The 17016-nt window shown below is 37.6% G+C and overlaps 1 protein-coding gene across 2 annotated transcripts in view; it reads right to left on the reverse strand.

The window, feature by feature from the left end:
• The window catches only part of LOC117906754 (sister chromatid cohesion protein PDS5 homolog A), a 79672-nt gene that overhangs the window by 11679 nt on the left and 50977 nt on the right, over window positions 1-17016 (reverse strand). For both annotated transcript variants that reach the window (XM_034819928.1, XM_034819927.1), the window contains exons 14-24: window positions 15337-15463; window positions 11235-11375; window positions 10981-11049; window positions 3904-4040; window positions 2110-2227; window positions 1554-1688; window positions 1255-1451; window positions 1014-1161; window positions 762-902; window positions 600-686; window positions 11-517 (exon numbers count right to left, since the gene is read on the reverse strand). In XM_034819928.1, coding sequence (XP_034675819.1) covers window positions 11-517; window positions 600-686; window positions 762-902; window positions 1014-1161; window positions 1255-1451; window positions 1554-1688; window positions 2110-2227; window positions 3904-4040; window positions 10981-11049; window positions 11235-11375; window positions 15337-15463 — 1807 coding nt within the window. The remainder of the gene's footprint in view (window positions 1-10; window positions 518-599; window positions 687-761; window positions 903-1013; window positions 1162-1254; window positions 1452-1553; window positions 1689-2109; window positions 2228-3903; window positions 4041-10980; window positions 11050-11234; window positions 11376-15336; window positions 15464-17016) is intronic.

Here is a 17016-nt window from a genome sequence, read left to right on the forward strand (position 1 = left end):
ACACACATACCACTGAACTACAAGGATCTTTACGCTTGGATCTGGAAGATTTTGAAGGTTTCGTAGTAATGTTGCTACTTTCTTTTGCTGTGCCATTTGCTTTTAAAGAAGCTGCACGTGGTAAAACCATCTTCTTGGCGGAACTTTGTGACTCTGTCAAAGGTCTCATTGTTGCAGAGCCACAAGAAGATGAAAGTTGCCCTTGTCCCAAACTTGGTTCAGATTTTCTGCCTTTATCACTTTTGTGCCCATTATTAATGCAACATTCATTGTGCAATCCAACTGATTTGTGAACAGTGGGAGACACAGGATGCTTTTGCCTTCCTCCAGTACTGATTTCCTGCATCACAGTTTTTTGAGTCTTTCTATGTAAGGATGAACTCTGGCCTATTATTGTCCCATTTTTTGATGATGCAACTTCCCTACTTGGTGCCAGGTTCAAAGTGTTGCTCTTTATAATATCTAAATGTGAACTGTCCTGACATTTTCGACCACGTTTAGGATGCACAGTACTAGGCTGAAATATCAACAGGAAGTTAATCAGTGTAAATCATGTTAAGCATACATTAAATCCCTAAGACTGGCTTCTATAAACTTACCAGAGAGAGATTAGATTTAAAAATAGGAATAAGCTTCTTAAGAAATTTTTCATCCAAAGTAGACCCAGTAAGTCTTGTTGAATCAACCTGCACAAGATGTGAATAATATTCAACATTACTTCATGTTTACAATCAAATCCCAATATCTGCTTGAGAACTTGCCTCCTCGCTTTTCTTTGCACTACTAATTCTATATAATGATGATGGCAGCAAAATTTTGTCAGGGGTATTAGACATGGAAATGCCCCAGGTATTTAATGCCTTAAGAATGGAGATGCCAATGTCTGCCAGCATATGTAGGTTCTGCAATAAAAGAAAGCCCACCATCATATAAAGTTCTACAGTATCATTACATTAGTATAATACAAAGAAGAGCTTCAAGAAGGAAACCATCCTACAGGAGACGATACTTACAAGAGTTCTCTGAGCATCAACAGCATCATCAGCCCTTTTAATAGCACGGAAAATACTAAATATACATGAGATAGCATCATTGTCAAGATCCATGCCACCATCAACAAAACTAGCATTGACTAACACTTGCAAGGCGAAGAAAAGGGGACTGGAAAGAAAGGAAGATATTTCAATTTTCATTGTGTTGACTAACATCCAAATATCAGTGCTAAAATAAACATTGGCTGAAAAAATGCCTTACCTGCAAAACTGAGCAAACATTTCTTCGTCTTGACAAGTTTCAGATGGGAAATTAGTATCATGAGCAAGAACATGGACCAAGAATACCACCATGTATGCTGGGTAATCGGTAATGGTTCCTCCTTGCATCACAGAAGTTTGGCGTACTTGAGCTTCTTTACGGTATTCTTTCATAAATTCTGCCATATATTTCAATGACTAAAATGCAAACCAGCTCAGCAGACAAAATCCGATAGAAACATACGTTAAAATGTAACCAAAATAATAAATACAAAATACATAAGAAGGATATAGACCTACATCCTCTTGCAGATCTTTGGGGCAATCCGGGCCAGCAAATGCAAAAGCACATGCATATCTACTAGGTATAGCATGTTCCTTCAACAGCTTGTGAGTCTTGTCAAGAAATAGTCTCCTTATAAGTGGTGAAGGATCCTGGAACATGACAGAAGATAAATTTCATCAAAACAAACAAGATAACTCAAAGAAGACCAAAGGTTACAACCAAAATATTTTACCCTTTTTTTTTTAATCTGAAACCAAAACATTTAACCTTGAACATGGAGATATCAAGGAACAGATTGACAAGGTTGCAAAAAAGCTATTTTTCCATAAAGAGAGTCCCCAGTAAAAAACCAGTTCGGAGAACCATCTAGTGCTTTATCAATTTGACTAATTTTTGTTCTTAATCCATTTGACCCATTTTCCAATGTACATCTTTTAAAGTAATAGATTTGTTTTTGCAATTGGATGATATCAATCAGTACAAAGACAAAACAACAGCTTTTAGCAGTGGCATAGACCATTTCAGAGCCCCTACTTGTTTGTTTCCAGAAGCAAAATTCAATCTACATACCTTTGCCACTAGAATTGTAGAGCGAAAGATATGGGGTGAAATATGCAAATCCCATCTTCCAGCAAGTCGAAGAACAGATTTTGCAGCAGCTAATCTGATATGAGCCTCGTCATTTTCACTACAGAACACAATATCCACGAAGCAAATAAGCATATAATGACTGTAGTTTTTCTTTTTGACAAGCAAGCTAATAAAAATCTAACCTAATAAAGGAAACAGCAGAAGAAATATCACAATAGTTTGGAAGAGGTGGAAGTCCTCTTTGAGAGGTTGCAAGAGCAGACCATTAGAAGGACATTAAAGATAATTTGGTTTGAACGAACATGAAGAATGGCATTTTCCCAGTTAAGCTTTTAAATTCATCTTTATCATATGGGAGGGTGGAGGCATTTCCTTTTGGTATAGTTTCAAATTATTCGGTACCATCAAGGGTGGACGATGCTAGTTTTGCATCAACTCAAAAAGAAGGGTTGGAGGATCCCAAATAGATGCTACAAGTGCAAAAAAGAAGACATGGTTGACCACATTGTCCTTCACTGTTCGAAAGTGGTCATTCTGTGGATGTTAGTTAATGCCCTTCTTGGAGTTTGGGGGATGATGCATTCTTCAGTGAGAGATACTCTTTTGAATTGGCATGAGTCCTTTGTCAAAAAAAAGACAAAAAAGGCTGGGAAAGTTGCACCATTGTACTTATTCTAGACCATTTGGAGGGAGAAAAATAGGAGAGCTTTTGATAATATTAAAAAAGTTGAGCAAGCAATTAAACAATTGTTCATGTTTATTTTAATGGACATTTGGAATTGGTTAAGAGTGTCTTTAGGTGATTATTCCTTGTCCAAGATGAACTTTGTGGAGTGGTTAGGCTCTAAGTAAGGCAGGTTGTAATTTTCTGTGTACCCCTTGCCTAGTTTTTAGGTCTTTTAGCATTCTTGTATACATTGTGTATACCTTTGCGTTCCTTTTTTAGGCATTGTTAATACAAGTGACATTTTACCTATTAAAAAAAAAAAAGTTTGGAATTTGGGACTGGTTCACACCTAGTTTTGAGAAACATAAATTCAAAATACACATATCAACCCATTCCAAAATAATGTGTCTCACTTGCATTCCTGAGGCATATAGATGTCATTTTTCTCTTTTATTCTTTCACTTGCTCACGCTATCCATATATGATCATGATCCAATTAAATGGTAAAGTGGAATTTATTTCAAAAACCAAAATTATTTATCACATTTGATAACATAATCTAGAGGTGAAAATTTATTTGGTGGGGCATAGAAAGTCCAATATTATTTAAACTCCAAGCTCAAGCCTATGAAGCCTATCTTTTGAGAATCAGAGATCAAAATATAGGCAGATTCAGAAATCTTATGTTAAAGCACTTCTAATCCAGTTACAAATTTCCAACCTTTTCCCCACAAGCACTTGATGTGCTTGCATAACAGAAAAGAAAAATGAGGTCAAACAGTGAAAATTTTAAACCATAGTTTTTGTCAAGAGAACCTCAACACAAGCTTGAGCATGCAAATTTTAAAGGCCAGAGCAATAGAATCTATATGGGAACTTGTGCATACAGATTTTAAAGGTCCAATAAACAATTCAGCATTTTTTTCCTTTTCAAAATATAACCTAATCCCAGGGGAATCTTGAATTCAAAAAAATAAAATACTAATGAGGCTCAAGATGTTAATTTAAATGTGAAGACTCAAATGTGGTGACAAAGTAGTTATCGAAGTAGAAAAATAATGAATTCCTAGCAGGACATAATATCATATATTACTTTAGAAGCATACCATGACCCAGTATCATAAGAGATATCACCCTTTGGCAGCATTTCTGACATAATGTCCAACAAGTCGTTAATTTGACGTTTGACATGAGTTCCTCGATGCGGCAAAAAGCTCCTGACAAGTGCTTTTAATGCATAAATCTGCAGATGACAGCAACCAAAACAGAAAAATTGAGGAGAGCACCATTTATGGGACATTTCAATAAGCAAGTTGATAAATATGAAAACTTTCATAATCAGAAAACCTTATGTAGGTTCATTCCAGCTTTGGTGCATGTAAAACCATTTTCTATTCCATGGGAAGACCATTTTACTTTTTAAGCCTGAATTAGTTTTCTAACTGTTTAAACTAAGGCCAAACCTAACTCTGGGATGAATGTGGGCTTTAATTATAGGGAATATAAATTTTATCAGAATAATAATAAAAAGACTAGAAAGAAAGATGGAGACAATGGAAAAGTAAAAAAAAATAAAATACAAGAAACCTCCATCCAAATAAAACAACCACCGGTCGCTGACTCAAAAGGCCTCAAAAAACCCCTGTAAACTCTTTGAATATAGCATCCCCCCTCATGGCCAGATCATCAGTCAAGCCCATTTGGACACAAACTATATTTGAAGAATTTCCTACATCACCACAGGATTGACAAATTATTGAAATAAATAAATCCAAACTAGTAAAGAAACATAATAACAAATATCTATTTCAGAGTGGTAGGGGCAAAGTACAAGAGAAACAAAGTTTCCTGTAAATTGTTTACTGTCTTGACATGCTAAAAGAACTCACATCCAAATGTTTGGATAAGCCACTTCCCATCTTATCCAACTTTTCTTTTCTCAAGTTGTTTTGCACCACTACCTTTAACAATTGTGGCAGGTATGAAGACTATGCTCGACTGATTTAACTCCTTTGGTGAAAGCATCCTCTGGATAATCCTAGAAAATTAGGTATAGGAGGTTTGCTTAGATATAATTATGGGAAATGTTTTTTTTTTTTTTTTTTGATAAATAAGCAAGAGAATTGTATTACGAAGAGGCGCTAAAATAGCGACCCAAAGAAGTACAGTATAGAGACACTCACCCCCTTATAGCGGAACCCAAAAACAACAAGGAAACAAAAAATCTTCTCCCTCATCGCGAACCCACCCATTTTATAAAATCTATTAAGGTCGAAGGGCCACCTTTTATCCACAATTTGGTCTCCGACCACAGTAAATACACAAAAGAAGCTTTCAACCTTTAGATGGACAGTACACAATCTTCAAAGGCAATTTTATTCCTTGCCTTCCAAATGACCCAAAACAAACATAATGGTCCCACTTGCCACACTGCCTTCCTCTTTTTATCCACAAAAGAACCCCTCCACCCTAAGAAGGTTTCCTTTACCGAAGAGGGAAACACCCAAGACACTCCAAACAAATAAAGGAGCAACATCCACACTTCCCTTGTTTCTTCACAATGGAGAAGGAGGTGATCAATCGACTCCTCAAACAATTGGCATAGAAAGCATCTATTAGCCAATGCCCAACCCCTCTTTTGCAAATAGTCCAAAGTTAGAACTTTTCTCCACGAAGCCTCCCAAGCAAAGAAACTTAATTTAGGCTGCACACAAGAGTTCCATATAATCTTCGAAAGGAAAGAAACAAGAGAAACCGGCTGCAAGGCTCTATACAAAGACTTTACTGAAAACATGTCATCCTTCGAGTCCATTCACCTCACCCACATTAACCTTCTTCCCATCTAAGCAACAAAACAACCTTTCCACCCCTTCCATCTCCCAATCATTGAAAAACTTAGTGAAACCAAGGCTCTAACTTCCCCACCTTTTCCCTGCAGCTGTCCAAACTTTATTTACCCAGACCTCTTTAAAAGTTGCTAGAGCAAATAAACAAGGGAAGGACTCGCACAAAGGAGTGGTTCCACACCAATTGTCTTTCCAAAATCTCACATTCCTTCCATCACCCACCACAAAGTCAAAAGAAGGGGTCACTAGGTGCCCCGGCTTTCTAATTGCTTTCCACAACCCAACTCCATAAGCCTCACAAGAGCTCCACCCTCTTATTCCCTTCTAATCACTTGGTTCCAAAGGGCCTTTCTTTCATTTGCAAAGTGCCAATTCCACTTGCCGAGGAGAGCCCTATTGAATGTCCCAAGACTCTTAACTCCCAACCTTCCTTTTCTTTTATCTAAAAAAACGATCGACCACCTTACTAAGTGAGGTTTTTGTTCAAGAGTCCCACCACCCCACAAAAAATCCCTTTGAATATGCTCCAATCTCATTCTAATTGCCCTAGGCAATTGGAAAGTATACATCAAATAGATCGGCAGATTAGACAAAGTACTACGAATTAAGGCGGTCCTCCCCCCCTTAAAAATGTATTGACGTTTCCACATAATCAATCTTTTCTGGAGTCTTTCTTCAATTCCATCCCAAGCAGCTGCAGATTTAAAAGGAGCACCCAACGACATTCCTAAGTGGAAGGCAGTCTTCCCACCTTATAACCAAACTCTTTAGCTAGCTCTTTCACATTCTCTACCCTACCCACCGAAATCAACTCACTTTTATCTAGATTCACTCTTAACCCCGAAATTGCCTCAAACAACATTAACAGCCAGCACAAACACGTCAACTGCTCCTCCTTTGCCTCACAAAAAATCAAAGTATCGTTAGCAAACAACAAGTGAGAGACCTGGACCCTTTCACCCCTTCACCCCCTCTTCCCCGAATCGAGCAAGGCAATAAAAAGCCTCCAAAAACTGCTCTCTTCAACAGACAACTGAAAGCCTCCATCACAATTATGAACAAATAAGGCGAAAGGGGATCTCCTTGCCTTAAACCCCTTGAGCTCTGAAAAAATTCAGTAGGGGTTCCATTCACCAAAATAGAGAATCTAGCAGTGGATAAACACCACTTTATTCAACTACGCCACTTTTCCCCAAACCCCATCTTCTCCAACACTGCCAAAAGAAAATACCACTCCACATGATCATAGGCTTTCTCAATGTCCAATTTGCAAAAAATTGCCCTTCTATTGCTTTTCAAAATCGAGTTTATTGCTTCATTAGCAATAAGCACTACATCCATAATTTGCCGCCTTTTCACAAACGCATTTTGAGACGTTGAGATCACCTTAGCTAACACCCCTACAACTTATTAGCCAGCATTTTGGTTAACCACTTGTCCAGCCCTCCCACCAAGCTAATTGGCCTAAAATCCTTCAAGTCCTCCGCCCCCCCTTTCTTAGGGATCAGCATTAGAAAGATTGCATTCAGACTCTTTACAAAGCACCCGGAATCATGGAACTCTCTAAAGAAGTTCATCACCTCCATCTTTACAAAGTCCCAAGAATACTACCAGAAAACCATTGGGAAACCGTCAGGGCCTAGCACTTTCTCCCTACAGAAACTTGACAACGCACCAAATACCTCCTCCTCCGTAAAAGGCTTCTCCAACCCTTCCACATCTAATCCTTCCGACCTCTCAAAAATCAACCCATCTATATTAGGTTTCCATCCTCCAGGATTTGACAACAGACCCTGGAAAGCTCTACTCACTTCCTCTTTAATTTCACTGTCCTCAGTGAACCACCTCCTATTGACTTTTACTCTAGTTAACTGATTCCTCCTTCTATGAGCATCAGCCATTTGATGAAAGAACCTTGTATTTCTATTCCCCTCCTTCAACCAAATTTCTTTAGACTTCTGCCTCCACGACACCTCTTCTAAAAAGACCCACTTTTTATAATTATGGGAAATGTTGAAGGCATAGTTGTTGGAGTTGGTTTAGTTATTGATGTGGAGATACTAGTATTATGGAAAGGCCTGTTGCAAGCAAAAGTTTTGTTTCTCTCCAACTCAGTGTAGAGAGATACTCTATTGTTGTTACTTGCTAGGCATGTAATAAGAAGAAAGGCTCATGGAAGTTTGAGAGTAGACTCTGCAAAATTACATGTATTGTTAGTGAGGTAGGATGCTCTTTCTCTTGGGTTCCTTGCTTAGTCAATCAAGTTGCGAACCGGTTAGCCAAGCCAAGAGCAAAATGAGTAGTTTCTTTTGTTTGAGACGTTTTTCCTCCCTATGCATAGAGAGAGGTTTTAGTATGCATGCACTGTTTTTTCTGCCTATAGTTTAAATAATGAAGTTCTTTTGAGCACCATACTCCTACTTCTTCATCAACAACTGTATATTTTGGAAGGATTACTCATCCTTCTTTATATTTACCATCAATGACTATGTTGTTTTTTATTTCAAAAAAAAAAAATACCAAAGTTAAATTTGTCAATATCTTCCAAGTAAGGATTAAAATATTGGAAATTACATAAATATCAATGATTACATTTTATAAAAATATTGGAAATAACGATCGAAAATTTTGTTAAAAATTATCGATGAAATAGAAATTAATCAAAACTCATAGAAATATTGCAAAAAACACACCCAAGAAATAATCAAATAAGTAATAATACATTTATTAAAGTTGTTTTACCGAAGAAAATTATAAATGTATCAAAAAATTTATGATGTTCAACAACAAAATATACACAACTTGCAAACATATTTACAATTAAAATGATGATCTATCTAATTTAGATGTATTGGATATAAAAGATATTTAAAACTGTTTATAACTTATTTATAAGTTTATATCTATACAAAAGATATAAAAAAACTTGTTAAAAAGATTATCATGGTTGTGATGTTTTTATATTATCAACAATCAATTACATGAAATTTAAAAATCAGATAATTAGAATTAATTTATTTGCTAAAATTTTATTTTATATTTCATTTTTTCATACTTTTTTTTTTTTTAATACGTAAACACAAATATATTAGCAAAGGCAAACGCCGCAAGGTACACAGGGAGTATACGAGGCGACGACGGCCTCACAACAAAGGACCAAAAAACAAACAAAAAAACCCACCAGCCCTCAACTGGAGGCTAGCCACTCCAGGAAACCTATAAGGGAGCGGGACTCCGCACCATTATACAACTTAGCCCACCCTCACAAATTACAAACAAAAGAATATTTAATTTTCTGTATAGCAAGCTCCCCCCCCCTAAATGCTAGTCTATTCCTTTCTTTCCACACCGTCCAAAAAATAAATAACGGTATGGATCTCCAAACTCTCTTCCTCTTTTTGCCCACAAAAGAGCCCTTCCAACTGATAATCACCTCCTTTACAGTTTCTGGAAAAACCCACTGGACTCCAAACAGGCTAAGAACCATCCCCCACAACACTCCAGCCACTGTACACTGAATAAGAAGATGATTTACATTTTCCTCCTCACTACCACAAAGGTAACACCTGTTAGGCATCTGCCATCCTCTCTTTTGAAGCCTATCAATAGTAAGAACCCTTCCCCAAGTCGCTTCCCAAGCAAAAAACGCTAACTTGGAAGGAACATTCTCCACCCAAACTTCTTTTTTGGGAAACATAGGGATGCTATGGCTGGTCACCAGCCCATACGCATCCTTGACTTCATACTTCCCATTTTTTCCCCCCTTCCATACAGCCAAGTCTTCCTCCAAGGATATTCTTTGACTCCTTAAAATTTGTAGCAATTCGTCAACCCGGGTCAGCTCCCAATCATTGAACCTTCTAATAAACCTAAGGTTCCAGCCTCCTTGGCCAGCAGACTGGTCCCATAACTCCCCCACAGTGGCACTTTTTTGTGCAGCCACATTAAAGAGACTAGGGAATCTCCTGGCCAGCCCCACATCCCCACACCAAGTGTCCTTCCAAAAACTGATTTTGGTGCCTTTTCCAACCTTAAAAGCCATATTATTCCAACACCAATCTGCTTCTTTCATAATATCCTTCCAAAGCCCAACACCAAAAGCCCCATTTGCTTTTTTAGTTCTCCACCCAAATTCCTCTTGTCCATACTTAGCCACAAGAACACGTTTCCACATCTCCTCCTTAGCATGAGCAAACCTCCAAACCCATTTTCCAAGGAGGGCTTTGTTCAAGAAGACTAGTTTCCTCAAGCCAAGCCCCCCTTCTCCTTGCTCACACACACCCTCTCCCAACTGACAAGGTGAGCTTTCCTCTCCAAACTTCCCCCTCCCCACAAGAAGTCTCTTTGCAAATTCTCTAGTCTTCTCGCCACTGTCTTAGGCATACGGAATAGGGACAGCTGGTAAAGTGGCATGCTAGCCAATGTACTCTTTATAAGGGTGATTCTACCACCCTTAGAGAGATATTGCCGCTTCCACAGAGCTAGTTTCCACCTCATCCGTTCCTCCACCCCATCCCACACGTAGCTAGCTTTATTTGGCGCACCCAGGGGCAGCCCCAGATAGGTTGAAGGCAGCTGCCCAACCTTGCATCCCAATTCCACAGCCATCTCCCGAATCTCCTCCACCTCCCCCACCGGAATAATCTCACTTTTAGCCAAGTTAATCCTCAGCAATATATTTGGATGAAGATTGCATCCCAATTCCTTTCATTTTTTCATACTTACATACATATATATAGTTGAAGAGAAAATTAGCACATATATTTTATGTGCACCTACTGTTCACAAGAGTAAGCTTGCCCTGATGTTCACTGCCATGATTATCCATGTTGAGAAGCTGGTTTTGGGCCCTAGTGCTTCCTTTCTTTATATTTTAAAACTCAGACCAACTGAGTTTCCTTCCTAGATTTTGTGTCAGCCATGGCCGATAACTGATTTTATCAGCGAAAATTTCCCATAATACACCGATTTTTTAATCACTGCTTCCAAGTAGGATCATTCCAGCTCAACAACCCAATAAACCCTCGTAATTAGCAGCTCTACTAACAAGTCAATGGTATAATTTCTCTATCATAGTTATGTTTGATTTGTTTGATAAAAACTCTTTCTTCTAATCTAATCTCTTACCCTTTCGTCTTAAGAAGATGATTAATGTTCACCTAAAGAAAAGGTTACTCCTTTTCTCCTATTCTCCTATTCTGAAGTTTTTTAGTTCCTGTAGCTCGAATAGTTTAAGTGTCCACCGCTGTGGTCCAAAACTTTTATAGATAAAAATCATAAAAGTAGCTGAACCCAAACTAAAGAACTCATTTGCAATTTCCCTTTTCTAATGCTCACCTTCAATTTGCACGAGCTGCTGCATTCAGAAGTTTCATCAAATGAAGCTAGATTGTCCAATGGTTCCACCTATACAAACAAAAAGTCGGATTATTTTGCAAACAAACAATTTTCTGTCAAGTGTGAAAATCAAATGAGAGATTTCTGAACAATCTTCATCCAAATATAGTGAGAAAACAATTTTTTTTGTCTTTTTTATCAGAATATAATGAAAAATAAATAAATAAGCAGAAATATTTAGAGTCATCAATTACTTGAAAAAATGTTTCATTTATATATGATGTGATCTCTTTATCTCGAGCTTCAAATGCAGAAACAGAATGTTGTGCCATACAACCCAAAGACTGCAGGACAGTTGGAATGTTCTGCCCACCATGTAGAGAATCCACAAGTGCCTGGACAAGATGAACATAAGTAGGTAAGTTAGATTATCACCTCAACAGGCATTTGTACATAACAGTGCCATTATTAATGAGTTGCATCAACAAACATGGATGGATACACATGTATGAACTACACATCGGATCAAGAAACCTTCCCACCTTCCTGACTTGGGTATAGCATGGATGTCACTAGTAAGATAGCCCAGAAGATATTTACTACTTTGTATAATATCTATCTGAAATGTCCTCATCGCTTTCTTTTAATGGTAAGGTTTTTGTTTTTTGTTTTTTGTTTTTCGTTTTATTTGGTGTACGTGACTATTACATGGAATCAAACTAGGACCTCCCATATCCCCACCCCAACCTCTTACCACTTGAGATAGATCTCAAGCACAAATTCCTTATTACCAAATCTTCAAAAGAGATAAATTGCTTTAGAAGGATGCATCCCTCATGCACATAGAACTCCAACTAATGGGTACAAAAGAATAACAGAATATAGAGGATGATGATGTCATTCATCTTTAACCAGCTACGTATAGACATTAACCTACTTGCACATCTCACAAGGATGCCTTGGGAAACCAAACCATCCAATTCAAATTACATTTAGCTCGTGGCCGGACTTTTGGAGGGTGGGATGATACAGAAGGATATAAATAATGTCACATTTGATTGAAAAAATGGACCTTCATAAAAGGGTTTGGAGGTATAGAAAGGAACAAAACCAGGAAAATCAGTTAATAGAGTAAGCTAGCATCATTACCTAGTTCAAGAGGAACGTAGAGACAATAACAGTTCAATCAAAGAATGAACTTGTCAAGGTAACCACATGTGAAACTAGGGGATAACGAAGCGACAAAGTGATCAGTGAAAAAGAAATGTCAGGCAACAAAAAATCCTCTTTTGATGCAAACGAAGGTATAACAACAAGGCCATCCACTGCAAAAATAGTCTTGAGGAACATGAGGACCATAAGGTTCAACACCAGGCCTAAAGTGGACATGGAAAGTACCTTTGAGTTCCCACAAGTGTGCATTATGGCATCAACACAGTTTTGAGAAAAAAATATTGTATTTCTCATACATTCTTAGAATTGAGTTTACAAGGAACCATCATACAAAAAGGAGGACAACTTTACATAAAAATAATAGACTTAAAATCAGTAACAGAAAACTTTAAATAAGAACTGTTGATTCTACTAATTTTATCCCCTAATTGATTGCACCAACTCAGGAATTGACCACACCAAATTAGACATGAACTCTAAATGTGTCATAAGGTGGGAAATCTTTTGTCTACTGGGGTCTACCTTTCGGAGCTCCATTTAGGGCAAAAACAGTGTGAGATAGGGTGGAGGAAAGGCTTTGACGAAAGCTATCAATGTGGAAAAGATAGTATATCTCAAAAGGGGGAAGACTTACTTTCATTCGCAATACCTGATCCGTTAAAGGTTGGTCTACAATCACTCTGCCAAGCCACAATTCTAATGGATAGTCATTGTGACCCCAAGGCTTGGTGTACATAGCAAGAACCCACTCAACGTGACAAGATATTGTATGATTGAGTTTGAAAAGGACCCTATATGACCTCCACCACCTACCTATTCTTACTAGGGCAGAGAACCTTCACAATGGATATTTTTTATTTTGAAAGGGCGGAGACTCACTTTTATTCACGATACCTTATCTAATTTACCTATCTACTTTATGTCTTTATTCAACATTCCTAAAAAGCTTAAGAAAATTCAAAGGAATTTTATTTAGGGAGGGAGGTTAGGTGATGAGTACTTGGGAGGTTGTTAGCAGCCGAGTTGTGTGGAACCTGGGATTCACGAGGCAGCTCCAAGATTGGGTACACACCATTAAGGAGTTACATAGGAGGCTCTAAGTGCTTGGGAAGTACAGTGAGGATGGCAATAAGTTGATTTGGAAGACTAGCAAGAGTGGAAGTTCTTGGTGAAATCTTTGTAGTCTTCCTTAAAGTCAAATGGAGCTATTTATTTCCCCTTGAAGCTAGTGTGGGGCTCTTGGGTGCCTTTAAAAGTGGGTATTTTTGCTTGCAAGACGGTCTGGGAAAGGTTCCTAACCTTAGATTAGCTTAAGAGAAGAGAAAGGTTAGCTAACCATTGTTATTTATGTATAAATTCAGAAGAATCAGCTAATCACCTACTAATCCATTGTAGAAAGGAAGGAGTCTTTAGCATTTGTTATTTCTTTCTTTAGCTTTTCTTGGGTCCTCCCTATTCCTATGAAATATTTGGTAAAGGATGGCATGGGAGTTTTGTTAGCAAAAATAGAAAAAAGATTCAGAGGACAACCCCTTTTTACTTGTTTTGAATTCAGTGGCAAGGGAGGAATCAAAGATGCTTTGATGGAATTCATCGCTCAAATCGAGCACTAAAGGACTCTCTTATTCATACCCTTTTCTATTGGACTCACCGACATATTCAAGAAGGTCTTGGTTCCTTGTTAGATTTTATTTATTGGTTGTGTTAGTGTGAGGGAGTTTTGTGTGCTCTTTTGAGGTGTTTATGTTTTTTTTTTGGCATCCTTTGTATACCTCCCGTGTACTTGGGGTGCACCTCCCTCTTTTTGCTTGGCATCTTTAATATATTCTTAGTTGCCTATCAAAAAAAAAAAAACTCTTCTTTGAAAGTGGAGTTAGAGATATGTCTTTCAAGAAAAGGCTTTTTGAAAGCGGGTTATTAAGGAAAAGTATGGAGAGAAAGGAAGGGGCCTAGAGGTCGTGCATATGGACTTCTTTAAAACTTCTTTTTGAAAAGGGTGGGACCTTTTCAACAATTAAAACTTCTTTAGAGGTGGGGGATGGGAGGAGGACAAAGTTTTGGAAGGATAGATGGTGCAGAGAAGAACCCTTACAAGTGTCTTTTCCCACTCTATATGTCTTAACATTGGCATATATGATGGCCGACTGCCAGATATATGGGAAAAGCTAAGGGAGAGGGGACATTGGACTTCATGTTTTGCCAAACACCTAAACGATTGGGAGTAAAAAATTATAGAGGATTTTATCCCCCTAAGTTTGAAGCAAAAGTTGTGAAAAAGGGAGAGAAGGACAAGGTGGTGTGGACAAGGTCAAGGAATGCTGTCTTTTTGGTCACATTTTTTATTCTATGCTGGAGTTAAGTCGATCAATCCCTTTTCAGTCAAATCTCTTCATTCTTTGCTTAGAAGTTTGCTGGTGAAAGACATTGACTTTAGATCAACTTCAAAGAAGAGGATGGTCTTTGGCAAACAGATGCTACCTTTCACATTGCTCACTTATCAAAGATAAAAATGAGCTCCAAATGTGTCATGGGCTTATAATGGCCCTTGATGCTCAATTCTGATAACTGTGCACCTTGGCTAAATAATCTAAGAGAGATTATTTAGAGATTAACAATACTTCAAAAAATGCAAACAGGGAAGTGGATGTTGATGCAAGTTAAGGTGACAGAACAGAAGATGACAAAGCTAGGTACAAGAGGCTCCCCCAAGCTCTTGACAAAAATTAAGTGGTAATTTAAGCAATTGCAACATGCAATACTATTTTCTACAAGCTTACTACCAAGTAAAACTAAACATGGACCAGGAAAAAAAAAACAAGAAGTATATGTTACGAAATCGCAGGGAAAAATGAAACATAGTTTCATGTTGCATGAAACTGAAGTAATGGGAGAAGATCTCAGTATCATAGCTTATAACACAATAAATTCGCCTTAACTAAACTAATGTTCTTTCTCATCATACAGTATGCCATTATTAGAAAGACATCAAAGGAAAGCAACACCATAGAAAATTAGATTATGTATAACTGGACTTGCACTAAGCACATAAATAAAATCACTGCAAAAAGTCATAAAATGTCTGAAATCAAATGATTCCATAGAATTTAAGTTGCATTATTAATAAAATATATAAATAAAATCATATCCAACAGTATTTAGAAAAAAAATTCAAGATCAGTACACCTTGCACAATTCTGAGAAAACAAACTGCTCAGAAGTACCAACTAAAGCAGCAATTGCAGATACAGCAAATTTGGACTGAGCACGACTTCCCTCCAGGCATATCCTCTCCAAGGAAGGGTAAATATCACTATACAGACAAACACAATATAATTAATCCAATTTAAGACCCAAGGTAAAGGGATTTTTTTTTTTTGGGAAGCAAAAACCAGGAAATTATTAATATAAGAAAAGGGAAATATACCAAGATGAACCTCTAAAATACAATCATAAAAGCAACTATAATAGTCCAAGAAACTCATTAAAGCAACACCATCAAAACCACATGCTAAGCATCAGTTGGTTGCTTAACAACAACATAATAGATCCGTAGTTAAACTTGAAGGTGTATTCAAATGCACAAATGACATGACCACTATTCACAATATGCAGATAAAAGTGAACAAGGAAAGAAAACTCCAAAACGATTTACCATAACTGTTGCCTAGACTCCAGGGAGCATTGAAGTTAACAAGCAGAAGCAGACCATGCATATGATTCCCAGTTAAAATCAAAAAAGAAAACTGGATTACAGAAGAACTATTCACCTTATTGAGGACATCTCTAATGCTAATTATGGCAACTCGTAATTTCATAAGCCCATCAGTGACTTCATTGGTTACTTCATGGACTAAGAGTTGTTGTCATTATCATCGTGCATACCTCACAAGGAAAGTAACTTTTCAGAAACCTTCAGGCTCATCTAGATGGACCCTTAGGTAGCCCAATTATAAATTTGAGCCTTCTGATAAGAGGTTGGAAACTTCAGAAACAATTTACAGCCCACCCTCCCCCACACAAAAGGGGCTAAAACAACCTCAATAAGGGCTCAACCAATCAACAAAACTAACTAAAGTCAATTGATAATCATCTATAGACAACTTTGCCTTTGGCCAAAGGAAGAAAACAAAATAACTTCTCAACCTTTGGATCAAAAGCATGTCATTATCAATGGCCATTCTATTCCTTGCCTTCCACACTATCCAAAAGATGTGTAAGGGAACTGCTCTCCAAACCTTCTTGTGCTTTTTGTCCACAAAAGAACCATGTTAATCCAATAGAGTCTGTCTAATCGACAAAGCACCCAAGACACCCTGAATATAGTAAAGAGCAACTTCCATAAAACTCTTGTTTTAACATAGTGAATAAAAAGGTGATCTATGGTCACTTCATTCTCATGGAACATAAAACATCTATTTGCAAGGGCTCATCCTTATTTCTAAACTAGATCCAAGGTTAAAGCTTTACCCCATGTTGTCTCCCAAGCAAAAATGCTAACCTTAAGTTGTACCCATGAGTTCTAAATGCTTCTTTAACAGAAAACTTGTCACTCTTTGTTTCAATCCAAAGCAACGTGTCTTCCCCATCCCCACACACTCTCTTCCTGTGCAACCACTCTAAAACAGGGTTCAAAGTATCAGCCGAGTCCGATACAACTCAGCAAAGTTGTATCCGCCTTAACAACTGTTGCAATGAGTCCGATACCAGATACAATATAATGTATGAACTCAATACTAAACCAGTGAGACTTGGTGTGACTCAACTCAGATTCCGAGTTAACTCAATCGACTCAATTAGGTTACATAGAATTTTCCAACATAATACGAAGATTCTCTTTTCTATTCAATCACAACAAAAACTCAT

The sequence above is a fragment of the Vitis riparia genome, chromosome 18 (genome assembly GCF_004353265.1).
Source record: "Vitis riparia cultivar Riparia Gloire de Montpellier isolate 1030 chromosome 18, EGFV_Vit.rip_1.0, whole genome shotgun sequence".
In the NCBI taxonomy this organism is placed as follows: Eukaryota; Viridiplantae; Streptophyta; class Magnoliopsida; order Vitales; family Vitaceae; genus Vitis; species Vitis riparia.